Raw genomic sequence first — 27,252 nt, 5'->3', positions numbered from 1 at the left:
TAGTCATAGAATTAATTTTTCGAGTTAGAATATGTTGACATACTGAATTACTAGATTTTGCAATAGTAAATTCATGTAAAAAAAAATAAACTAAAACAAAATCAATACTTATTTGTTTTAAAACCCTAAAAAAAAATGAGTGTAATTTTTCAAAATATATCTCTTTTAACAATTAAAACCTATGAGAAGTAAAAAAAAATAAAAAATATCTATATCAAGGTCATATTTTTAGAAAACCACACTATTAGTGTAATTTTTTTAGGACAAATAACCAAAAACAACATTGATGCAAACTAGTATTTACTCATAAATCATCACACTAAGGTTCAAAAAGGGGGGGACAACAAAAAGGTTACTATGGCCAGGTGTATGGAAATATGTTAAACAAAATAATGTTTTTTTACATGTTCATACATTGATATTTTTTTTCAACAATCAAAAAAACAAGAGAAATAAAACAAAATTTATTTTTGGTGACCAAACACAAAAAGGTGTCTGTCTTACAAAAATTACAGATTAAGGCAGACTAAAAAATTAAATTAAACAATTATTTTTTCTTATACAAGGCTTTCATACCACTGCCTTTCTTAAAGGGGTTGTAGCGAGATGCTTTCTGACGTAAACGTCGAACAATGGGAATGTCTACGTCTTCAGCTGGCTCAGTGGTCTCCATCTGAGTTGGTGTGTCAATCAACACTTCGGGTGTTGGTGATATTGGTATTTGGGGCGCAGGCATAGGCTCTAAAATGTTGATGTTTGCATTCCTCAAATGGCCCGTGTGTGCGGCATTCATTACCGCCAACACCCATCTTTCAGCCAGGTATATGGTATCACGATCTAAACCGACCATTTTATCAGACACCAAGATGCCAAACGGTGACACTGGTGGACAGTTATTGCGTTCCAACAAAGTTTTGGCAATACTGACGAGTTGGGATACTCCGTGGATCGGATGCATAGATGTTTGCGGAGCCACATTCCTTCTGCGAAAACTTGATGATGGGCCTGCAACCTCGTCGTCAAATGCAGCGCTGGTAGTGGCTGTGCTCTGAGTCATCAGTTCATCACTGTCTGTATTGTCAGATGTTGTTTGCTGGCTCTCTGAAGATTGTGTTTGCTATTGACAAAAGGAAAAATTTAAAAATATTTTAGCAATTTAAAACAAATATTTTCCATGTATACATTTTTTAAAATCTCAAATGATTTAAAAAAAAAAACAAACAAACAAACAAACCTCGTAAAATGTGTTTAATCTTGCAAGCATACAATAGCTTACTAAAAAGTCTAACCAGCATTTATTGTATGGTTACAAACCTTTTAGCAAGTAAAACATGTGTAATATTCTGCCATCATTACTTTAGTTTGAAATTCAAAAATTATATTTATTTGTTTAATTTAGTTAATCAATAATGTTTTATAAACCAATTGAAAAGGTTGCATGGGGTTGATTTACGAACAACAATAACAAAAACCTCAATAAATTGACATTTTTGAATATAAATTTAAAAAAATAACAAAAAAAGACAAAAGCAAAAATATACCTGAACACCAGAAGAATCAATCCCTGCGGCTTCAACAGAAGTTTCAAGAGGAGGGAGTAGACTTGTAGAGGCAAGGGGGGGAGAGGGGGGTGTAGCTCATGGTCCCTTGTACACATTAAGAGGTCAAAATACCAGAGCTTTGGAATATAAATGTCCGCCATGCCTGATCCGGATTTTTTGGAATCCTCCACCTTATTTAGCTCCTTCTTGAATACAGTGCGAAGAGCCTGCAATTTTTTACGAACTAAGAGCTCATTAGCCTTGTCAGGGTGATGATGGCGATCATACACTGACATGAGTTTAATATAGGCTGCTTTTTTACAAAATTTGTTACTATATACAGGTGACTTAACTCGCCATAAACAAAGATTTGCCCGGTATTCTTCAATGAACTCTCTAATGAATTCTTTGTTTGAAGTAGTCATTATTCATGTGTTGAAGTCTGTTTGAAGATGAAAAAAATATAGATTTAAAAATGGTAATCACATTTAAAGGAAAAAAGGAAAAAATAAAGGAAAAAAAATAAAAATACTCATTTACATAATTTTCTTATCATAGATTATTTACATTTTGTACCTTTAACCCCTTCACGACCGGACGATTTTTCGCTTTCCGTTTTTTTTTCGCCATTCTTTTTCTGAGAGACGTAACTTTTTTATTTTTCAGTCAATATGCTCCTGTGCGGGCTCATTTTTTTGCGGAACGAGCTGTACTTTTAAATGAAACCATAGGTTTTACCATATAGTGTACTGGAAAACGGCAAAAAAATTCCAAATGCAGAAAAATTGCAAAAAAAGTGCGATGGCACTATTGTTTTTGAGATATGTTATTCACTGTGTTCACTGTATGGTAAAACTGATGTGTGGGTGTGATGCCTCGGGATCTATGGCTCAGTGATGGCTTATTTTTTGCGACTCGAGCTGACGTTTTTAACGGTACTATTTTTGCGAAGATGCTACGTTTTGATCGCCTGTTATTGCATTTTGCGCAAAAGTTAAAGCGACAAAAAAAACGTCATTTTGGCGTTTGGAATTTTTTTTGCCGCTACGCCGTTTACTGATTAGATTAATTGATTTTATATTTTGATAGATCGGGCATTTCTGAACGCGGCGATACCAAATGTGTGTATATTTTTTATTTTTTTAACACTGTTATTTTCAATGGGGCGAAAGGGGGGTGATTTCAACTTTTAGGTTTTTTTTAATTTTTTAAAACTTTTTTTTATTATTTTACTAGTCCCCCTAGGGGGCTATAGCGATCAGCAATCCGATCGCTCTGCACTATCTGCTGATCACAGCTGTAAACAGCAGATACGTGCACTTCCTGCTTCCCTGGCCTCCGTACAAACCGAAAGTGAAAGTGGTTCATGTCTAGCACAGGAGTCATCACATGACCCTGTGCTACCATGACAACCACCAGACGTCACGTGATCATGTCACGTGACTTCCGGTATCGGGTGGTTAGTAAAACTTTACCGCAATCGTGTTTATAATGGCGCTGTCACATATTGACAGCGCCATTACAGGGGTTAAATGGCACGAGCAGATAACGATTCTGCTCATGCCTAGCAGGCACACATCTCAGCTGTGAAAATCAGCTGAGATGTGCGCCAATCGCGGCATGCTGCTGCCAGCAGACCGCGGGCAGTAACGTTATGACCGCTAGGATGTAATTTTACTGCCCGCGGTCGTTAAGGGGTTAAAAAAAATCATAAATTCAAATAGGTTAAAAAAAAATGTATGAAATTAACGTTACAAAATTAGCTTATCAAAAATCGCATAAAAAAAAAAGTTAAGAAAATAGGACTATACACACCTATTAAACAACCTTACATTTGAACGTAACATACTTACCACACATGTGACTGAAAACAAACACACACCAGCAGGTGTGGAAGACGCATCCGCACAATAAATACTACATGGAGACCAATCAAAAACAAGGAGTCGACATGCTCATTTAAAGAAAGCAATGCGTGAACAGAAGTAGAACGAGGCTATAAATGACGGTATGGATGTCATAGAAAGTACACGAGCAAAGGTAAGGAAAAGAGACAAGGACCGGTATATCATGAAAGATCTATGAGAGATTTCATACAATCACACAGTTGCCCTTAGGAACCGTACAACAATCCAAAGTCGATTGCATGGTCGTTAAAATCGCAACAGCAGTTGTGTTATGTGAAACAAAATAGACAATCATGGTGCGATCAAAGGATATCGCACCTGCGATGGGGCGTGTCTAATCGCTTCTGCATCGGTAAGACATTGTTACCGATATCGCAACATGCAAAGCCCACCTTAGTCATACCTTTTGGTTTGACGAATGCCCCCACCATTTTTCAACACTTTGTCAATGACATTTTTTGTCACTTGGTGGGAACGTTTGTGGTGGTATATCAAGATGATATTTTCATTTAATCGTCCGACCTCAAAGCACATCAGATACGTGTCAGGTAGGTGTCATAGATATTACATGATAATAAACTGTATGCCAAACTAGAAAAGTGTGTATTCGCCGTACAGGAAGTACAATTTTTGGACTTTGTGGTGTCATCTGTTGGTTTCTGGATGGATCCAGATAAAGTCCGTGCGGTTCTGAAGTTGGATCCTCCTGAAAATCTGAATGCACTACAACGCTTTCTGGGGTTTTCTAATTATAGGAAGTTCATCTGGAACTTGTCATCAATCATCAAAACCCTCACTGATATGACTAAGAAAGGTACAGACTTTTCAAGGAGGTCCGACCTCGCCCACAGGCATTCTCTTTTTTGAAGAGATGCTTTACTATGGCACCTGTGGTCGTTCAACCTAATGTCTCACAACCATTTATTGTTGAGGTTGATGCATCGGAGGTGGGGGTTGGGATGGTGTTATCTCAGGTGTAATGCTTGCGGGGCTTGCAAGGGGTTAGTGGATTTTCTGGACAAAGCTACCGATCACTGATAAAGCCACAAGTGGTGGAGATAGGCTAACACACTGGTAAATAGCTGACATTGACAGCCACCGGGGATCATGGTACCTCAGCATCTGGCGCCACAGGGATGGACACAACAGTTTCTGATAAGAGCAGCAGAAGCGACTGATATAGCTAGTTCAGTTGAGATGGGTGGATGTAGCAGCAGCGACAAGTATTGTTGGTGCGGCCGGTCTAGATGGTTTGCGGCAGCAGCAGTTGGTATGCATAGTTGCAGCAGCAGACTTGACATGCCCTGGAACACAGATACGAGTCAGTTATGCAGCACAGTTACAATAGGTTACAATAGCACCAAGGGACCAGCGAACTAGTATCATATACAGTTAGGTCCAGAAATATTTGGACAGTGACACAATTTTCGCGAGTTGGGCTCTGCATGCCACCACATTGGATTTGAAGTGAAACCTCTACAACAGAATTCAAGTGCAGATTGTAACGTTTAATTTGAAGGTTTGAACAAAAATATCTGATAGAAATTGTAGGAATTGTACACATTTCTTTACAAACACTCTACATTTTAGGAGGTCAAAAGTAATTGGACAAATAAACCAAACCCAAACAAAATATTTTTATTTTCAATATTTTGTTGCGAATCCTTTGGAGGCTATCTCTGCCTTAAGTCTGGAACCCATGGACATCACCAAACGCTGGGTTTCCTCCTTCTTAATGCTTTGCCAGGCCTTTACAGCCGCAACCTTCAGGTCTTGCTTGTTTGTGGGTCTTTCCGTCTTAAGTCTGGATTTGAGCAAGTGAAATGCATGCTCAATTGGGTTGAGATCTGGTGATTGACTTGGCCATTGCAGAATGTTCCACTTTTTTGCACTCATGAACTCCTGGGTAGCTTTGGCGGTATGCTTGGGGTCATTGTCTATCTGTACTATGAAGCACCGTCCGATCAACTTTGCGGCATTTGGCTGAATCTGGGCTGAAAGTATATCCCGGTACACTTCAGAATACATCCGGCTACTCTTGTCTGCTGTTATGTCATCAATAAACACAAGTGACCCAGTGCCATTGAAAGCCATGCATGCCCATGCCATCACGTTGCCTCCACCATGTTTTACAGCGGATGTGGTGTGCCTTGGATCATGTGCTGTTCCCTTTCTTCTCCAAACTTTTTTCTTCCCATCATTCTGGTGCAGGTTGATCTTTGTCTCATCTGTCCATAGAATACTTTTCCAGAACTGAGCTGGCTTCATGAGGTGTTTTTTAGCAAATTTAACTCTGGCCTGTCTATTTTTGGAATTGATGAATGGTTTGCATCTAGATGTGAACCCTTTGTATTTACTTTCATGGAGTCTTCTCTTTACTGTTGACTTAGAGACAGATACACCTACTTCACTGAGAGTGTTCTGGACTTCAGTTGATGTTGTGAACGGGTTCTTCTTCACCAAAGAAAGTATGCGGCGATCATCCACCACTGTTGTCATCCGTGGACGCCCAGGCCTTTTTGAGTTCCCAAGCTCACCAGTCAATTCCTTTTTTCTCAGAATGTACCCGACTGTTGATTTTGCTGCTCCAAGCATGTCTGTTATCTCTCTGATGGATTTTTTCTTTTTTTTCAGCCTCAGGATGTTCTGCTTCACCTCAATTGAGAGTTCCTTAGACCGCATGTTGTCTGGTCACAGCAACAGCTTCCAAATGCAAAACCACACACCTGTAATCAACCCCAGACCTTTTAACTACTTCATTGATTACAGGTTAACGAGGGAGACGCCTTCAGAGTTAATTGCAGCCCTTAGAGTCCCTTGTCCAATTACTTTTGGTCTCTTTAAAAAGAGGAGGCTATGCATTACAGAGCTATGATTCCTAAACCATTTCTCCGATTTGGATGTGAAAACTCTCATATTGCAGCTGGGAGTGTGCACTTTCAGCCCATATTATATATATAATTGTATTTCTGAACATGTTTTTGTAAACAGCTAAAATAACAAAACTTGTGTCACTGTCCAAATATTTCTGGACCTAACTGTAGATCTTGTTGCCCAGGCACCTCCTATAAGGGAAAGTGCCTTAAATACCTGATACCTCTCAGCAGCAGGCTGAGAAGTACTTCCGGGTTAGGGCGTACAGGTCTTTTAAGAAAAGGGGCATGTCCACATGTGTGCGCCCTAAGGACACTCTCAAGTGACCTGTGCCATGTGCACAGGCCCTCAGAGACAGCAGCAGGGGCCAGGGATAGAGAAGAGTGGCCGAGAAGTCAAGAGTGCCAGCGTTCCCGCTAGGAGAGAGGGGTAGCACAGTGTGAGGACACCGTGTTACATCAGGGGCAGTCTCCTAATAAGTGGCATCCATGCTCCTTTTCTCAAAGAAGTTATCACCGACAGAAAGGAAATATGATATCGGCAATAGAGAACTGATGGACATTAAACTGGCATTTAAGCCATTGCATTATTTTTGTAGATTTAGAAGGGGCAGTTCATCCTGTTACTGTAATTACTGATCATAACAATCTTCTGTACCTTGAATCTGCTAAGCACCTTAATCCTAGACAAGCTAGGCAGTCAGTATTTTTGTTTACCAGGTTTAACTTTGTGGTTACCTATCTTCCCAAGGTAAAAAATGTCAAAGCTGATGCTTTGTTTTCCTGGGGGAAGTAGCTCTGATGACTCTTCCTACTTTACAGGAAGGGGTGGTCATCTCTGCTGTATCATCTCAGCTTGAGGGTGAGGTGCTGAAGGCACAGAGTAGTGTTTCAAAACTTTAAAGGAGCATCATAACTGAGTCCTTGCAGGACACCCAGGTAGTAAAGCGACATTTGACCTTCTGTTTTGTCTATTTTGGTGGCTGAGGTTGCATAATAATACAGTGGATTTTGTGTTGACCTGTAATGGCTGCGCACATTCTAAGACCCCACATACTTGTCTGTCTGGGTCTCTCCTATCTTTGACCATACCGAACAGACCATGGACTCATTTATCTATGGAATTTATTACTGACCTTCCATCATATGCTGGAAAACCGATGATCTTAGTAATCTTGGATATGTTTAGTAAAATGGCGCACTTAATTGCTTTACCTGCTCTTAAAAATCCAAAACTGTTAGCTCATGTGTTTGTTTCTAAGAAGGTGAAGTTTCACGGAGTTCCCTCCAATGTGGTGTCAAACTGGGGGAACCCAATTTGTCTCTAAATTTTAGAAAATGTTTTGTTCTTGTCTGTGGGTATGTCTGTCTTTTTCTTCAGCATTCCATCCCCAATCCAACAGTGAGACTAAATGCTTAAATCAAAGTTTGGAGACTTTACCTTAGGTGTTTTGTATCCGATAACCATGAGAATTGGTCATCTTACCTTTGTTGGAGTTTGAGTTAAATAAACATTGCAATGAATCCACTAGCAAGTCACCCTTTTTTGGTACCTACGGGTTTCACCCTCAAGGCAGTGTTACACGCTATGATTTATCTGACAATATGTCGGCGGGGTCACGGTTTCCGTGACGCACATCCGGCATCGTTAGTGACGTTGTTGCGTGTGACTCCGAACGATCGCAAATAGGTTGAAAATTGTTGATCGTCAACACGTCGTTCATTTTAAAAATATTGTTCGTCATTTGGATCGCAGCAGACATATTGGTACGTTTGACACCCTGCAAACGACGAACAACATCCACTCGACCGCCTTGGTCAAACAATATATCGCTGAACGATTTGGCGTCGCTTGTGAGATTGTTACGTGACCGCTAATAAACGACCAATGTGCGATCTCGGCAAATCGTAACTACGATCTGGGCGTGTCACATCGTTAATGAGATTGTCAGATAAATTGTAGCGTGTAAAGCGGCCTTCAGTTCTGTGCTTTCAGTATGGAGGGGTCTTCGAGGGTTCCTCGGGTGGAACAAATTTCCTCATCACTCTTCAATATGACATGGAGTACTGAACAACCTGAGAGTTATGGATGATAGGTACAAATGAATGGCTGACAAAAGATGTTCATCAGGACTAGACCTGTTTATAAATGATTACGTATAATTGTCCACTAGGAATATCAAGGTGAAAGTTCCATATTGGAAACTGGGTCCTAGGTTTATTGGTCCATATAAAGTGATCAACGTCCTAAACCGTGTGGCCTTTCGGCTTGAGCTACTCCCAACCCTTAAAATACATAATGTTTTTCACAGGTCCTTAGTCAAGAAATTTGTCACATGTCTGGTGCTTCAATTGATGGAAATCTTGAATTTCAGATGGCAAGAATTGTCCTTTCTTGTTTTGTTTGCAGTTCTCTCCAATATTTGGTACAATGGAGAGATAATGGTCTGGAGGTAAGGACATGGGTACTGGCATCAGAAGTGAAAGCCAGTAGATTGGTGTGTTTATGTCATGCATATCATCCAGACAAACCAGTTTTTGAGGCCTCATACAAGGGGAGGTACTGTCATAGGTGTTCCCTGCTGTGGGGAAACCTCTGGTAAGTCAGGGACCATAAGGTGATGATGCCTTACAGTGAAATAAATGTTTAATTCCTTGCTGAATTTGTAGGTTTGCCCACTGACCAAGACATGAACAGTGTAAAGGTTAGGTTAATTTAAGGCTGCTTTCACACTTGTGTTGAACGGCATCTGTTGCTATCTGCCGCCTTGAGGAATTACAGTAACCGTTGCAGGAAACCGTTTATTCCTGATAGACTTCTATTAGCTACGGATAGCAATGGATGGTCTTGCGAGGCATCCGCCCCGCATCGCATCAGTTGTTTTGTCACTGACCGTCAGGCGACGGGAATGCTGAATGTAGTGTTTTTTGTTGCTGTAAAAAAAAGCATTCCGCAGAATTCCGTTGGGATCCGTTATGAGGCATAATGAATGTCTATGGTGCTGGATTCCGTCGCCATGTGTTTGGCGACGGATTCCAGTGCAGGATTCCGTCACGTTCTACTGAGCATGCACAGCAAGTCCAGCAGAATGTTCTAAATCGTTTAAAAGCACTCCTGGTCTCTCTCTCTGTCGGTCGGTCTCTCTCTGTCGGTCGGTCTCGCTTGGTCTCTATCTCATTGTCGGTTATCTCTCTCTCTGTCAATGTCGGTCTCTCTCTCTGTCTGTTGGTCTGTCTCTCCCTCTCTCCCCCTCTCTCATACTCACCGATCACCGGCGCGGCGCTGCACAGCTGTCACACTTCTCTGGCGGCTTCTCCTCTTTTGAAAATGCCGGCCGCTCATTATTCTATTTAGTATTCATTGCTTCCCCGCCCACCGGCGCCTATGATTGGTTGCAGTCAGATACGCCCCCACGCTGAGTGACAGCTGTCTCACTGTAAAAAATCACAGCTGCCGGTGGGCGGGTCTATATCGTGCAGTACAATAAATAATTTAAAAAACCGGCGTGCGGTCCCCCTAATAATGATACCAGCCAAAATAAAGTCACATGGCTGAAGGCTGGTATTCTCAGGATGGGGAGCCCCACTTTATTGGGAGCCCCCCAGCCTAAAAATATCAGCCAGTAGCCGCCCGGAAATGCCGCATCCATTAGATGCGACAGTCCCGGGACTCTACCCGGCTCATCCCGAATTGCCCTGGTGCGGTGGCAATCGGGGTAATAAGGCGTTAATGGCAGCAGCCCATAGCTGCCACTAAGTTCTAGGTTAATCATGGCAGGCGTCTATGAGACACCCACAATAATTAAAATGTAAGTGAAAGAAAATAAACACATACACCCAAAAAAATACTTTATTTGGAATAAAAGATAAAAAAACACCCTCTTTCACCACTTTATTAATCCCCAAATACCCCTCGAGGTCCAGCGTATTCCACACAAGGTCCCGCGACGCATCCAGCTCTGCTACATGAAGCTGACAGGAGCGGCCGTAGAAGACCGCCGCTCCTGTGAGCTCCACGCAGACACTGAAGTGAGTCGCGCTGTCAGCGGGGATGTCACTAAGGTAGTGTGTGCTGTGATGATGGGAGTGGTAGTGCCGGTGTGTGTGCGGTGATGATGAGTGCGGTAGTGCCTGCTTGTGTGCGGTGTTGATGGGTGCGGTAGTGCCAGGGTGTGTGCGGTGATGAGTGCAGTAGTGCCTGCATGAGTGCAGTGATGATGATGGGTGCGGTAGTGCCGGGGTGTGTGCAGTGATGACGATGGGTGCGGTAGAGCAAGTGTGTGCGGTGATGATGAGTGCGGTAGTGCCGGGGTGTGTGCAGTGATGATAATGATGGGTGCAGTAGTGCTGGTGTGTGCAGTGATGATGGGGGCAGTAGTGCCAGTGTATGCAGTGATGATGAGTGCGGTAGTGCCGGGGTGTGTGTGATGATGAGGAGTGCGGTAGTGCCGGTGTGTGCAGTGATGATGGGGGCTCTCTCTCTCGGCTTAACGCAACGCGTTATTTCACAGGAATCCGTTGCCTTTACATCACACTATTTACAACGCATCCGTCACATGCGTCACACAACGCATTGTGACTGATGCCGTTCAACGCAAGTCTGAAAGAGTCCTTAACAGTGAGATAGAATATCTAAAATAAACTCCAGAAAATCACGTTGTATAAATTATATAAATATATTTGCATTTTGCAGAGAGAAATAAGTATTTGATCCCTCTGGCAAACAAGACTTAATACTTGGTGGCAAAACCCTTGCTGGCGAGTACAGCAGTCAGATGTTTTTTGTAATTAATGATGAGGTTTGCGCAAATGTCAGGAAGATTTTTTGTCCTCTCCTCTTTGCAGATCATCTCTAAATCATTAAGATTTTGAGGTTGTCGCTTGGCAACTCAGATCTTCAGCTCTATCCATACTTTTTCTATAGGACTTTAGGTCTGGAGACAGTCTGGTCACTCCAGGACCTTAATGTGCTTCTTTTTGAGCCACTCCTTTGTTGCCTTGGCTGTATGTTTTGGGTCTTTGTGGTGCTGGAAGACCCAGCCACAACCCATTTTTAATGTCCTGGAGGAGGGAAGGAGGTTGTACATGGCTCCATCCATTGTCCCATTGATGCGGTGAAGTAGTCCTGTTCCCTTAGCAGAGAAACACCCCCAAAACATAATGTTTCCATCTCCATGCTTGCTTAACAGAGGGGACAGTGTTCTTTGTGTCATAGGCAGCATTTCTCTTCCTCCAACCACAGAGAGTTGAGTTAAGGCCAAAGAGCTCAATTGTTGTCTCATCTGACCACGGCACCTTCTCCCAATCATTCTCAGAATCATCCAGGTGTTCATTGGCAAACTTCAGACGGGCCTGCACATGTGCCTTCTTGATCAGTGGGACTTGGCGGGCACTGCAGGATTTTAATCCATTAAGACGTAATGTGTTACCAATGGTTTTCTTGGTAACAGTGGTCCCAGCTGCCATGAGATCATTAACAAGTACCCCTCATGTAGTTTTAGGCTGATTCTCACTTTCCTCATGATCGTGAATACCTCACGAGGTGAGATTTTATATGGTGCCCCAGATCGATGTTCATTAACACCCAATTTGTATTTCTTCCATTTTCTTACTATTGCACCAACAGTTGCCTCCTCCTCACCCAGCGTCTTACTTATGGTTTTGTAGCCCATTCCAGCCTTGTGCAGGTCTATGATCTTGTCCATGACATCCTTAGAAAGCTCTTTGGTCTTGCCCATGTTGTAGAGGTTAGAGTCTGACTAATTGAGTGTGTGGACAGTAGTCTTTTATACAAGTGACAATTTAAGACAACTGTCTTTAATGCACGTAACGAGCTGATTAGGAGTGTCTAAGTGGTCTTTAGAAGCCAGAACTTTTAATGGTTGGTAGGGGATGAAATATTTCTCTCTGCAAAATGCAAATAAATTTACACAAGGTGATTTTCTGGATTTTATTTTGGATATTCTCTCACTGTTAAAATTAACCTACCCTTAAAATTATAGACTGTTCATGTCTTTGTCAGTGGGCAAACTTACAAAATCAGCAAAGGATCAAATAATTATTTCCTTCACTGTATATGTGCAGGTCTGCAGCTTGTGTTTGAGTGAATCTACTTTCTTTTGTTGTTGTAAGGGTTAAAGACTTTTTTCTATCTTGCTATCGCTTGTAGCCTTAATCTGAGGTGCAGTTGTTTGTGACCACTCCCCTTCGCTATAAAAAGTCATGTCTTACCATCTGATGCTAGATATAAAATCTTCATTCTTATGCTGACCACTTTAGAAGGAGGTGGTCTATGCGTGAATCTGAGAAGTTGTGACAATTGCAGCTGTATTGTGTACCTACATTGGAGAAACTTGAGTGTTTTCTTTTTGTGTCTATTTTCTCCCTACCTGTCTCCCTTCCCTCGTGTTGTATTATTGCAATGGTGAGACTAGTGCGGTCTCCGGCCTTCTCACTAGCTAGCATGAGTTCAGGGCAAGTGAGGGCGTATGCTTCTGATAGGCGATAGTGGGAAGGACCCATATAGGACATTAGAAAGTGCAGGGATCAGTCTCAGGTGAGCTGCAGGAGGTGAGCCCACTCCCCTCCCCCTAGCGCCAGGGCTCAAAATTATATCATATTCCCAATGTATCCCGTGTGTTGTGGTGCTCGCCAGGAGATCCCTTATATTTGGAGAAATCTTGGTAGGCCCAGCGTGACAATTGGTTTAAGAAAAAGAATTAAAGATGCAAGAATGGCCAAAAAATTCAGCGAACCTAAATCCAATAGAAAATTTATGGAAATAACTCAGAGTTCATAAAAGAAGCCCACGGAATCTTCAGGATTTGAAGAGTGTTTGTATGGAAGAATGGCCCAAAAATTACACAGGAGCAATGCATGTGACTAGTTTCTCCATACAGGAGGTGTCTTGAAGCTGGCATCACTAACAAAAGCTTTTGTACAAAATATTAACCCTTTTACACCTAAGCCTAGTTTTCCCCTTCATGACCAGGCCATTTTTTTCAATTCTGAACTGTCACTTTCACAGGTTATAACTCCGGAAAGCTTGAACAGATCCCAGTGATTCTGAGACTGTTTTTCGTGACATATCATACTTCATGATAGTGGTAAATTTAAGACGATATATTTTGCATTTGTTTGTAAAAATATCTGAAATTTAGAGAAAATTTAGAAAATTTAGCATTTTTCAAACGTCAAACCTTGAACCCACAGCTATGTCACAGAATTTTATGACATTGAGTTGTGAAAATGAAAAAATAAATTTTTAACAAAAATGTTGCTTTAACCCCAAATTTTTAATTTTCACTAGGGTCACAGGAGATAACAGTCCATACAATTTGTTGTACAATTTCTCCTGAGTATGCCAATTCCTCATATGTGGTCAAAATCTACATTTGTGGCACAGTACAAACAGTTGAAGGAATGGAGCGCCATATTTGATTTAGTTGTAATAGTTGGTGGGTGCCATGTCACATTGGCAGAGCCCCTGAGGTAATTGGGTCATCTGACGCCTGCATAATGGGTCACATTACTTCCTTGTTTCCTCTGCACATGTGCAATAGAATCTAACATATCAGCGCCCATACACTGTGATTACCGGTGAGTTTGGGCATTTGATTCAGCTGTGGGCTTGTTTTGGGCTATTTAAAGCCCTCTGGCATGCACTTCCAGGGTGCCTCCTTCTATTTGCTGAATCAGGATTGTCTGCACCATCGCTGGATTACCTGAGGGAATTGTGCCACGTAACTGCATGCCTTACATCTCTTTTTTTTATCATATTTACCTGAAATTGGGCAAGTATTGAGTTTCATCTTTTGGTTGTTTTACTATTTTGTGTCACACTGTGAATGTATTTTTGTGTTCATTTGTGTATATATACTGTGTATATGTTTATATGATCTCTGATGGGTCATATTTATTTTCCTAGCCTCCTGATGAACCGTGCTTGCAGGGAAACGCGTCGAGGCAATACCATCCACATTCTTATGCAAGAACCACCAATAATCTGTGGCAAAACAGGACGACACACAGGGGACTGATCATCCATTTTGTTCCATCATCAACAGAACTGTTTTTCTCCACTTTGTGGTTAATTTTGAGAAACTTTTTTTATCTATATTGTAGTTAAGTACTGTTTGATACTACGTGATGACCCTGTGTTATTATACTTGTATTTATCCATATATTTGTTTTTTTGCTATATCGGAAATTGGTTCTTTCATTGTTGCTCCTGGTATCAAGGGCAAATGGAAGGAATATTGTGGTGATATTCTATACTTATTGGAAGTATTATACTGTTAAAACCAAACAATCAACCTAGGTGTATATGTGTGTTTTGCACTTTCTTATTTTTGATATAATAAATAAGTTTGGGAATATTTGAGTTCTATATGATACATTCCCACTGACCTTTGGTCAATTTTGTGAGTACCAGTACATTGTGCCTAGCTCGTGCTTCTGGAGATCTGCACACTTAAATTAAGGAGGCTCTGCTCCTTACAATAATCCCAAACATGTGGACACTAACTGTGGTTTAAACACATTCTAGGGCTCAGAAGCGAGAGGGAGGTTTGGATTCTGGAGTGCAGGTCTTGCTCGATTTTTCTTTTTTTTTTCTTGGGGGTCCATAGCATTTTTTCTGAGCCTTTTTGTTACCAGTAAATGGAAGCCCCCTATATTTCTATTAACAGATTATGGACCTGAATGGGAACTTGGGTTGAGTTGAATGCTATTTGGTGGCGATTTGGGTACAGAACATTTTGGATGTGTCCACATTTTTCTGTCCTCTATGCTGAGCACTTACATCAGGGTTTTCATCTACAAAAAAAATACGAAATATATGATCTGGGTGAAACCCTCAACATATGCATTCACTAATGAGGCAGCAAAGTTATTCCGGACTCTGGCCTGTGTTCATCAGTGTAAATCTTTTCAAAGTTGAACAAAACTGTTAATGATTGCACTTTTGTGAACGCCTTAAAAGACAAGTAAAAAGATGGACACCACCGCACCACAGGCCAAACAGGAGTTCAAAGTTACTCTCTCTGCTTCATTACAGAGAATTTTCCATTGAGAATTTTGTCTGAATCATGTTTTTCAGAGATTTACCTGTAGTCTCCGATGTAAGCGCTCAGTGTACAGAGCAGGATAAATAGGAGCCATGCCATATCGCAATCTTTGGGAGGCAGAATGAACATATCGACAGCAGTTGAAATGGCTTTATTTTACGCCGTCCACCGTGCGGTATAAGTGATAGGGGCTGTATTCCTCAGGTCAGTACGATTACATTGATACTAGGTTTATATATTTTTTTTTTTGGTTTGGCTACTATTACGCTAAAAACGTTTTTTTACAAAATAAGAATTTTTGCTTCACCGAATTTTGAAGGCTATAGTTTTTTTTATTTTTTTTGTGGACAGAGTCTGTGAGAGCTTGTGTTTTGCGGGATGAGTTGGTGTTTTTATTGGTAACATTTTGGGCCACATTATATTTTTTGATAGCTTTCTATTCCGCCTTTATGTGAGGCAGAATCATGAAGAAATAGCAATTTGGAATTGTTATGTTTTTTTTTTTTTTTGGTTGCTTTTTGTTCAGGTCAGTATGATTACAGCAATACCACATTTATATAGTTTTTTATGTTTTGCTGCTTTCACACCATAAAAACAATTTTATAGACAAAAAATAGTTTTTGCATTGCTGTATTCTGAGAGCTATAGTTTTTTTATTTTTATGCTGACGGAGCTGTGTTGTGGCTTGTCTTTTGCGGAGCAAGATAACGTTTTCAGCTATACCATTTTTATTGATATATACGTTTTTGATCGCGTTTTATTCCACTTTTTTGTCAGTTGCATGAGGAAAAACAATTTTTGCTTTTTTTTTTAACCATATTTACTGAAGGGGTTAACAAAGTGTGAGTTTTATAGATTGGCTTGTAATGGACGTGGTAATATGAAATGTGTACTCGTTTTGTTTTTTTACATATTCATTGGATTAGTTGATTTTCATTTTTTTTATTTTTTTAACTTTTTTACTTAATCCATTTATGGCACATTGTTTTTTTTTTTTAATCAGTGTTCATTGCAGTGGATTATATGTCAGTGTTGCACTTGCAGCACTGACATTTTGCCTCACACACCATGCCAGGTGCATGGTGTATAAGGCTTTCCGTAGCTGGGTAACCTAAGGATCATCATGGTCTAAGCTACAAGATAAATTGCAAACCTGGCAGCGATTGCGGGAATACAGCGCCTGAACCCCCGAGATCGCACTGATGTATTGGGTATGTTCTTGGTCGGGAACACACCGACAATCTTATGCACCCAGTCGAAAAGAGGTTAAATACATTTTAGTAAGCATGTTCAATACTCTTTCCTCTGTGTCATTTCTCATTATTATTATATATAATGTAATTTATGGACATCTATGGCTTAATCTTTGCTATAGGTGATGTAATCAAGACTCATTTCACCTGCTGTATTCTCTAATATATTAGACTTTTTGATAACAGTATGTGGTCATAGCTAAAACGAATAAACATAATTCTGTTCAGATACCTAGAAAGATGCAGAAACAGATCTGTCCTCAGTAATTTTCTCTTGTTAGAGTAAAAGAAGTGCTACTTTTCACAGAATACGTTATAATGGACATTTGATGATAACAAGGTTCAGTGTTGTTTACAAATTTTGCTTTCAAACCAGTGCCTAGAATTGCAATATTGATATGTCATTGGCAAGATATTGTTGTGTTTGTGCATACTACATTTTGAAAAAAGTTTTTAACATTTTCTAACATTTTTTAGAAAGGAAAAAAATATGGTGCCTCAGTAGTATTATTTATTTATATGAGTATTAAAAAGGATACAGCAGAAAGTCAAAGTGGATCTATCATTAAATCATACATTTGTTTGTGCTATTTTTGAGTGGCAGATGAAGATGTCCACGTTTTATTCATCTTACTTTATAAAAAAATAAAAAAGTTAATCTGCCTGGAATCAAACGTTAATTGATAGTATAGTCAAATAACTAATAGCATAGTATACCATCTAGCTAAAACCAATTCTCTCATTACAACATTAGTCATAACCGGGTAAATCCACATATATCAATCCAGTCAATGCACATGGTTCTATTTAAAAGTCATTCTCTTCAGTTCCAAAAAAAATATGTAATATATTACATTCATGTAAGTCATCACGTATTTGTATAGTATTGTTCACTGTCGAAGCCCATTCACTATGACTAAAGCGAAAAATCGACATGTGGTCACGTGATTACAAACATGAGCTCAACCGCTTACTAAGGAAAAATTACAATACAATTAGATTTTCCTGCAACAGTGACTTTTTGTATTTTTTCCATAGAGAAACATTGACATTGATTAATCACTGGAACTCACACATGACCAAATGTTGACATGTAACCCTAGCAAACACTGAGGCACACCCTACATTAGTAAAATGAAAAATGATCTCGGATGGGGTCTCTGCTTAAATCTCTGCAAAAGTAATTCTGTCATTAGCATTAAAAGGCATAGTTGTATAGCTCAGGTCATACATTCAAACTTATACATGAAAGGTAAAATATGTAAATCTTCCTACTTTACTATATTATATATATAAAAGGTTACTATGATAAAACTATGTAATTAGGTAAAAATGCTTAAATGCTCCAAAGAAATCAAACTCTAACATAAACATAATAATGTTTAACAGAAATTTTCTATAAATGAATATGAAACTATAAAACTAATACCCAATCAGAATAAAGTTGTGGTCTGTAGATTTGATTTTTGGTTGTTCTATGAAATTCACAATTGTAAAGCACACAACATGACAAAATCTAAGGAATACTTACTCTCAGCAATACAAACAAATATATTCATACTTAACTTTAAGGGGTTCTCTACTAGTTGGACAATGCTTCTTTAAAGAAGACCTGTCACTTGCTATAAGTATGTTTTTTTTTGCCTGATGGAAATTTCACTGTTCTTTTGAATCTGGTTTTGATTTTCTTTTTTCCTGCACTGAGTTTTGCCCCCAACCTCCCTTTATATAAAACTAATCACTTTTGGCTAACTGGTTTGGTCCTCAAAAAGATTTCCATAGAAAAGTGTTGAGAACTATGCTGATTTGGCTGAACATATTAGTTATATATAAACAAGGAAAAGGTGCAATATCTCAGGATTGAAAAGGAACAAGACAAAAAGGAAAACAATGCCACACATGTTGCTAGGTCCTTCTTTGAAAGTAATAATGCCCCATAGAAAATAAAGAAACCTTATACTGAAGTTTGGCACTGGTTCTCTTCCGGCTAGGTCAGCCGATGTTTGAATGAAACTGTTATGCCATATGCGTGCTGCAATCTTACATTTCCCTTAGGCCTCTGCCACACTTCCGCAAAAAACACACACGTGTCTCAAGTTCCATTTTTCGGGTCCGTGTTCCGTTTTTTATGGGCGTTTCTCCGGTACGTGTGACATCCGTTTGATGGCGTATGGTCGCCGTGTGTGCGTGTGAAATGTTTGTGTACGCGTGAGATACATACGTGCAATGTCCGTGTGGTTTCCTTTTGAAATGATCCGTGTGTGTTGCAAAATGCCGTTGCGACATACCCGCTGACAGCAGACAGTGACGCGCGATGAGAATGAACTCGGATGAACTTCACCCGACTTCATTGTCATACCACGGCTCTGTCTGTGTGTCGCGTACTGATTAGCAGTCACCTGTGACCGATAATCCCCTGAGTGACTGAAGTTAGCGGCGTGATTATCGCTGCTGTCACTCAGGCTACTCGCGGCTAGCTGGAGTCCTCCACCTGAGACCGCAGCTCACCTGTCAATTAAGAAATAACGTCTGGAACACCAATTCTGAGTCTGAACTGGGTGCAAAAACCTAAAAAATCTACACTATATGGGGAGAAGGTGTGCACACCAGTGACTATGTAAGGGGAATATATGAAAAGCAAAAACTGCAACTCACCTGTGACTTCATTGCTGATCGCTCAGCTCACTTCAGTCACTTGGGCTACTTGCTGTCACAGTTGGAGGATCCAGCGGTGGCCGCGAGTAACCTGAGAGACGTCATCGATGATTGCGCGGCTCACCTCAGTTGCCGCGTGGAGCTAAGGCTACTTTCACACATCAGTTTTTGGCATCAGGCACAATCCGGCGCAGAATATGCAAAAACTGATGTTGCTGATCCTTTTTTTGATGGTTCCAATATATCTGATCCATCAAAAAACGGATCCGGCGCATCCGTTTTTGCATCCTTTTTGTCCGTTTTTTTTTGCTGGATCCGTTTTTTTCAATACATTGGAGAATGCTCCGTTTGCAAAAATGGATCCGGCGGCCGCATCCGTTTTTTACCGCATTACGCCGGATCCAGCGTCTATAGGCTTCCTGTGTAAAACACGCCGTATCGCGCTGGATCCGGCGCGATGCGATTTTTTTTTTCCGGACAAAAAAACGTTACAAGATGCGTTCCCTCTGGCCGCCGCTTTAGGCAATTATGACGGATCCGGCAAAAGCCGGATGCAACGCAAGGCCATCAGGCACAATCCGGCGATAATACAAATCAATGGGGATAAAATGGATTCGGCGCCGGATCCGTTTTACCTGTTTTTTTTCCGGATTGTGCCTGATGGAAAAAAACTGATGTGAAATTAGCCTAAAAGAGAGCGGTCATAATATGTGTCCGCTCCTGTTCATGTAGCAGAGCTGAGAGCGTCGTGGGACCTCCATGGATTACGCCGGGCCTGGAGGGGTATTTGTGGCTTAATAAATTGGTGAAAGAGGGTGTTTGTTTTTTTGTATTTTTCCAAATAAAGGATTTTTTGGATGTGTGTGTATATTTTCTATAACTTACAGGTTAATCATGGAAGGTATCTCGAGGAGACACCTGTCAGGATTAACCCCTTATTACCCCATTTGCCACCGCACCAGGGCAATTCGGGATGAGCTGGGTAGAGTCCCGGGACTGTCGCATCTAATGGATGCGGCAATTCCGGGCGGCTGCTGGCTGATATTGTTAGGCTGGGGGACTCCCCATAATGTGGAGCTCCCCATCCTGAGAATACCAGCCTTCAGCAGTGTGGCTTTACCCTGGCTGGTATCAAAATTTTAGGGGACTGCACCTTGTTTTTGTTTATTTATTTATTTATTTTACTGCTTGATATAGACACGCCCACCGGTGTCTGTAATTGGTTGCAGTGAGACATCTGTCACTCAGCGTGGGGGCGTGTCTGATTACAACCAATCATAGGCGCCGGTGGGCAGGGAAAGCAGTGAATACGGGATTGAATAATGAGCGGCCGGCATTTTCAAAATATTAAAACCCGCTGGAGGTTTAACAGCTGTGCAGCGCCAGTGATCGGTGAGTATGCGAGAGGGGGAGAGACTGACCGACGGACAGACAGAGATACAGACAGACAGAAAGAGCGACCATCTGACAGCAAAAGATACCGACCGACAGAGGGAGTTTGACCGAATGAAATAAAAAAACGCACACGGACGGTACGGGTAGCACACGGACATGCTACGTGTCACATACGTGCAGACACGGACCCATTGACTTTAGCGGGTCCGTGTCTGCGTGATGCCGGAGAAAAACGGACATGTTGAGCGTGTGGAAAAACATACACACGTACAAACGACACGGACACACGTTCCGTGTGGTTTTATGTGTGTCAGCCTGTTACCATAGGGTAACATTGGTGTACGTGTCTCCGTGCTTCCGGTATGTGCATAAAACGTCCCAAACACGTACCGACGGCACGGATGTGTGTCGGAGGCCTTAAACTCAGAGGCGTAGCTAGGGGTTCGGCTCAGAGGGGGCGAAACTTCTGACTGGGCCCCTAACCAGGTAACCATATTTACAACGATGGTGTCGCAGCCTAATAGCTTGTGTAGACACCCATATTTTTGATCCAAGTGCGATCCAACAAATATTGGATCAAATTCGACCAATGAGGCAGTGCAAATGTTCTATTTTGTCCTTGGACCGAATGGTCTGAGAAAAAAAAAATTGCAGCATGCATGCGCAGACTGGTACGGTTAAGTGTAGCGGCAGGGCCGTAGTTGGCGTTCATGCTGTTCTAAGCTCTTAAATTGATAACGTACCCTACCAATAAGTCAGTCTAAAGCCTCATGCAGATGTGGCTAAAAGTACGCCAATTGCACACTCGTGCTCACATGAAGGCCGCTCTCACCACCGGCACTGGAAAACCATGACAGTGCACTGTGTGCATGCTATGAGGATTCACAAGTCTGCAGTCACAGGCCATTAAACAGCTGCTGAACGGCTTCATATAACCAAACGATCGACTATCATTTAAAGGGAGTCTGTCACCAGGTTTTTGCCCTCTAATCTGAGAGCAGCATAATGTAGGGGCAGAGATCCTGATTCCAGCAATGTGTCACTTACTGACCAGCTTAGTGTAGTTTTGATAAAATTACTGACTAATCAGCAGCAGATTATCATTATAGGACTACTTGGCATACTGCAGGTAGTCTAGCATATTTATGAGCTATGTATAACTGCTAGATCTGCAGCAGAGAAAACATTGATTTTATCAAAATGGCAGCAAACAGCTCAGTAAGTGACACATCGCTGGAATCAGGGTCTCAGTCAATACATTATGCTGCACTCAGATAAGGGAGCAAAACCTGGTGACAGATTCCCTTTAAATGCAGCAATTGTCCAGTATAAATGCTCCTTAGATCCAGATACCATATTGGCGACTTCTTCTCTGATTGGTTTTGTCTCACCCCATTCTTCTTCATCTGATCCAGATGACATGATGATATTGGACGTACACAGCTTCTTTCCGCAGACTTCCATTTTCTGGTTTTCCACAACATATCCCAACATGATGCCCTAAAAATATGAGTGTCATTATTACATTAAATAAAAAATATCCGCATATACTGTGCACTTAATAACCCGTATACTGTGCACCTGACAAAATATTTCCCCCCTCTTTACTCCCTGACCAGAAAGTGACCCCTACACTGCCCCCCTAATGATACATGGCCTCCACATTGTGCCTCTGATATACTACAACCACTGCACCATCCCTCCACCATGAATTATGGCCGCCGCAATGTCTTTCTTCATGAAAAATATCTGTAAAACCACCAATAATCATGTCCTATATGGTTTACATACAAAATAATGCACCTGTGATAGTAAGAATAGCCTCCGCACCTTCCATGTACCTCGCCACACTACCCCCTCTCCATACTCTGCTGTCTTTTCACACTGTACAGCCTTCACAATGTGCCCTCACACTGTCCCTCGTATACTGCTTCTCTCATACTGTGCCCTCACATTGTCCCTCGTATACTGCTCCTCCCATAATGTGCCCTCACACTGTCCCTCGTATACTGCTCCTCTCATACTGTGCCCTCACACTGTCCCTCGTATACTGCTCCTCTCATACTGTTCCCTTACATTGTCCCTCATCATACTGCATCTCCCATAATGTGCCCTCACACTGTCCCTCGTATACTGCTCCTCTCATACTGTGTTCTCACATTGTCCCTCATATACTGCTCCCCTCATACTGTGTCCTCACATTGTCCCTCGTACACTGCTCCACTCATACTGTGCCCTCACACTGTCCCTCGTATACTGCTCCCCCCATATTGTACCCTCACATTGTCCCTCGTATACTGCTCCTCTCATACTGTGCCCTCACATTGTCCCTCGTATACTGCTCCTCTCATACTGTGTCCTCACATTGTCCCTCATATAATGCTCCTCTCATACTGTGCCCTCACACTGCCCTTACTGCCTCCCATAATGTGCTGTCACTCTGTATACTGAGTGAATGCTCCAATTCCCCCTCCAACACTTTACAGTAAAAGTTCCTCGCATCTACATCTCCATGGTGGAGCACTTACATTGTCCCTCATCTTTACTTCCTTTGTGGTGCTATATCTCACACATCCTGCACCCTCATATCCCACACACATTCTGCACCTCAATATCCATACTGCACCCCAGCCTGTACCTCCATATCACAAACACTGCACCTCCATATCCCACACACACTGCATCTCTATATGTTACACAGATCCCAACTTACACCTCTCTCAAACACCCTGAACCCCCATATTCCACACACACTACATCCAGGTCCGGCGTCAGCATCCGGCACACCCGGGCAAATGCCGGGGTCCTGGACAGCTAGAGGTGCCCACTCACCATCTTCCGTCCTGCGGGCCCCGGGCTGAGTTTCGGGGACTGCAGTGCTTGGGTTGGCAGCCACACTAGCCTGGATCCTGAATAGTGCGGTTGTCGACCCTTTGATCCACACTGGCACACAACAGTCACTGCTGAATGCTCTGTGCACCTCCTGCATTGAAGGTCATCTGTGGGCGGAACTACCACAGTGTGCTCCAATCCCACATATAAAGAGGAGCTGCAGCGCAGCTCCAGCCATCGTCCCCCAGTACACTGAGCACAGCATATGTCCTCCCACGGTTTATGCACCCCTCCACCTGAGCTGTATGTTTCACCCCCGATCTGGATGTGGCCCCCTCCTGAGCTGTATGGTCTACTCAGCAATCTGTATAGGACCCCCCCGTCATCTGAGCTGTATAATGCACCCCCCTCCCGATCTGTATGGGCCCCCACTCCTGTGCTGTATGGGTCCTCTCAGACCAATAGGTGACCCATCTTGAGCTGTATGGGACTGCCAGAGCCATATGCTCTGCCACCCCAGAGCCGTTTGTTCTGTCACCCCAGAGCCGTATGTGCTACCACCCCAGAGCCATATGTGTAGCCCCACAGAGCCGTATGTGTGGCCCCCCCAGAGCCGTATGCGCTGCCACCCCAGAGTAGTATGCCACCCACCCTGGTAATGTGTATGCCCCCCAGAGTTGTATACTACCCCAGTAACATCTATGCCCCAGGAATATGTATGGACTTCAGTAACATGTATGGCTCCCAGTAATGTCTATGCCCCAGCCCCTCCTGTGATGTATATACTGTAGCCCTAGTCCCTCCTGTGATGTATATACAGCAGTCTGTGTGTACTGGATGCGGCCATGTCTGTTAGTGACGGCCATCACGCAGTGCGCCCGGCACAGCCACATGCCCAGGAGGAGCTGGATGGAGACAAGCGGGGAGGTGAGTGAGGCTGCTGCCGGCTTCTCCATATTAATAATATCTCTAATGTGTCTGTGTGTGCATGTATGATATGTATATCTGTGTGTCAGTGTATATGACTGTGTATAGATTTCTGTCTATTTATATGTATTTTTCTTAATTTCTCTTTAAATATCGTATTTTTCGTTTTATAAGATGCACCGGATTACACAACGCTCCCCAAATTTTGAGAACAAAATGGGATCTGTATTATAATCCGGTGGTGTCTTACCAGGGAGGGGGGCTGGCAGAGCAGTGGTGGTCACAGGAGGCAGGGGCGGTAGTGGAGTATGGCGATGCTCTGAGTGGTACAGAGGAGGGCCCAGATACTCACTGCATGGCTGCTCTGCTCTGTGCGGGGCTGCTCTCTACGGCTGCTCTGCTCTGTGTGGCGAGCAGTAAGGCCCCGGCCATTCTGAAGATGTTGGCGGTGAGGTCTTCTTCAAATAATGGCGGCGGGAGTCCGCGCGTGCGCAGATGAGAGCTTGAGCCGAGAGCTCCATCTGCGCAAGAGCCGACTCTAGGTGCCATTATTTGAAGAAGACCTCACCGCCAACATCTTCAGAATGGCCGGTGCCTTACCGCTCGCCACACAGAGCAGAGGAGCCCCGCACAGAGCAGAGCCGCGCCGTACAGTGCAGAGCCGTGCTGCAGAACAGAGCGAGCCGCACAGAGCTGGGCCCCGCTGCGCTGCACAATGCAGAGTGAGCCACACAGAGCAGAGCCACGCTGCCTGGCGCACAGAGCAGAACCACGCTGCACACCGCATAGCATCTCCCCGCCTCCTGTGACCCCTCTCCACCTCCCGACAAGCTACATTCGGATTTTAAGATGTACTCCTCATTTTCCTCCCACATTTTTGGAAGGAAAAGTGTGTCTTATAATCCGAAAAATACAGTATATATATATATATATATATATATATATATATATACGTATGTCTGTATGTGTACGTATCTGTATGTGTGTGTCTATGTGAGGATGGGGCCCACTGACACTCCTTCACCTGGGGCCCACAAAATCCTGGAGCCAGCCCTGCCTGCATCCCTATACGTCACACAGCCTGTACCCCAACTTAATTCTCACTCAAACACCCTGCACCCCTTCACACTATTTTGTCACAGTCTGCAGCCCTCATATGCCACTCACCCTGCAGCCCCATCTTACCTCATTACAAGTTCCCATCTCCTTCAGGAATCATTATCTCCTGATGCTTGTATTCTGACCAGCAAAACTTTGGCTCCTCCCACTCAGTCACATGGGCGCGACATCATCGCAGGTCCTGGCAGTACCACTAGCATGTATTTTCGTCATCTGGGCAAGAGTTTCTGCTCTGCTCCTGCAGCACTGACAGCTCATAAGCTCAAAGTGGGCCCCCACTGAGCACGGGGCCCGGGGCCCCCTCTGCCCCCCTGCTAGCTATGCTACTGCTTAAACACAAAAGTTTCATCAAAGGGAAATGTGAGTGCTGCAAGCCTTCAGCAACCGCCTACAGGCTGCAGCAATCACGTGTCATAACAATCTCATGCGAGCAGCCACAGACACAGCACCAACATCTGTTGAATGTCATCTGTGAAGAACGTGAGTATACAGTCTTATTCTTATATTTTTCTATGGGGCACTATTGTTATTAGGAAGGGTTGTCAAACCAGAAGAAAACCCCTTTATTGATCTATTAAACAGAAGAATCTCCATGTTGCTGATCACTTGTCACTGTTCTTGAATCTGAAGAAGAGCAAAAAAATAATTGCATTCCAAGATTTTTGTAAGCAAATCGAAAATACATGATGTGGCCCATAGCAACAAATGACACTGAAATGAGAACAAGCAAGCCAAAAGCTTCTGGGTTGGGTCCCAAGATCACCATGATGAAATGCAGAAGATCGAGAAGATAATTCATGGAGTTCTGAACACCATTTATAATTCCTCTTTCAGACTCAATGACATTTTCTTGAAGAAGCTGAGTTACCGTAAGATCAAAAGACCAAAGACCTAAAAGAAAAAAAAAAAACCTTACAATAAATTAGATAGAATTACTCACAGTTCGAATTCAATACGTACCCCAGAATGGTATCAATAAAAAAATCAGCTCGGTGCACAAAAAACATGTTCTCACCCAGCTCCATGGAGGGAAGAAATAAAAATGATAGGCCTCAGAAAATGGCCACACAAACAAATGTTTTTTAAAAGGTTCTGAATGGTGAGGAGCAGACCCCAGGAAAATGCAGGTTTGCCAGGTTTGGACCAACTTTAGTCCAAAGATCGGTCTGGGTACCCGGACTCAACCCCGCACCCAAACCCCATAAAAGTCAATGGAGACTAGAACTTAAGTGCTGCAAAATAATCTTAGTAAGGGCTAACAGGCATCAAAAGGAAGCAAATGGAAGTAAGAGCAAGATAGTTATACATGTCGTGTTTCTCCGAAGATAACATGGCTGTCAGATTGCTGCACTGGTCTGGTGTTTAAATAAAATAAATATTCACTGCTTCTCCTGTCCACCCACTGTGCCAGCATCTGTGACTGGTTACAGTCAGACAGCTATACATGCCCCCCACTGTTTAAACAAAATTAATATTCACTGCTTCCTTCGTCCCCACCCTCTGTGCCAGCATCTGATTGGTTGCAGTCAGTCTGCTGTATTGTACTGTAAAAATAAATAAATGTAGAAGAAAAATGACGTGGGGTCCCCCCAATTTTGTTAATCAGCCAAGGTAAAGCAAAAAGTGCAACTAATAACAGATTGGGAAAGGGCCAATATGCATGACACTTCCCACCCTGATAA

General features: G+C 42.5%; 1 protein-coding gene and 1 long non-coding RNA gene across 4 annotated transcripts in view; both read right to left on the bottom strand.

The window, feature by feature from the left end:
* Window positions 1-283: 283 nt before the first annotated feature.
* On the bottom strand, window positions 284-24,890 carry LOC142245216 (uncharacterized). Of its 2 annotated transcripts, XR_012724748.1 has the most exons (4): window positions 16,875-24,890; window positions 4,563-4,752; window positions 1,542-1,983; window positions 284-1,117 (listed from the first exon to the last, which is right to left on the bottom strand). It is a non-coding gene; the product is annotated as an uncharacterized LOC142245216 (long non-coding RNA). The 2 variants fall into 2 exon arrangements; XR_012724749.1 differs by lacking the exons at window positions 4,563-4,752; window positions 16,875-24,890 and having other exon boundaries at window positions 1,542-2,280.
* Window positions 24,891-24,913: 23 nt separating this feature from the next.
* The window catches only part of SLC40A1 (solute carrier family 40 member 1), a 353,113-nt gene continuing 350,774 nt past the window's right edge, over window positions 24,914-27,252 (bottom strand). The window contains exon 8 of one of the 2 annotated variants that reach the window (XM_075317736.1): window positions 24,914-26,461. In XM_075317736.1, coding sequence (XP_075173851.1) covers window positions 26,145-26,461 — 317 coding nt within the window. In that variant the 3' untranslated portion in view covers window positions 24,914-26,144. The remainder of the gene's footprint in view (window positions 26,462-27,252) is intronic. The other variant, XM_075317735.1, reaches the window with a different exon arrangement.

This window comes from Anomaloglossus baeobatrachus, chromosome 7 (assembly GCF_048569485.1).
Source record: "Anomaloglossus baeobatrachus isolate aAnoBae1 chromosome 7, aAnoBae1.hap1, whole genome shotgun sequence".
NCBI lineage: Eukaryota > Metazoa > Chordata > Amphibia > Anura > Aromobatidae > Anomaloglossus > Anomaloglossus baeobatrachus.
The sequence above is the reverse complement of the archived record's forward strand: the minus strand, read 5'-3'. Positions and strand labels throughout refer to the sequence as shown.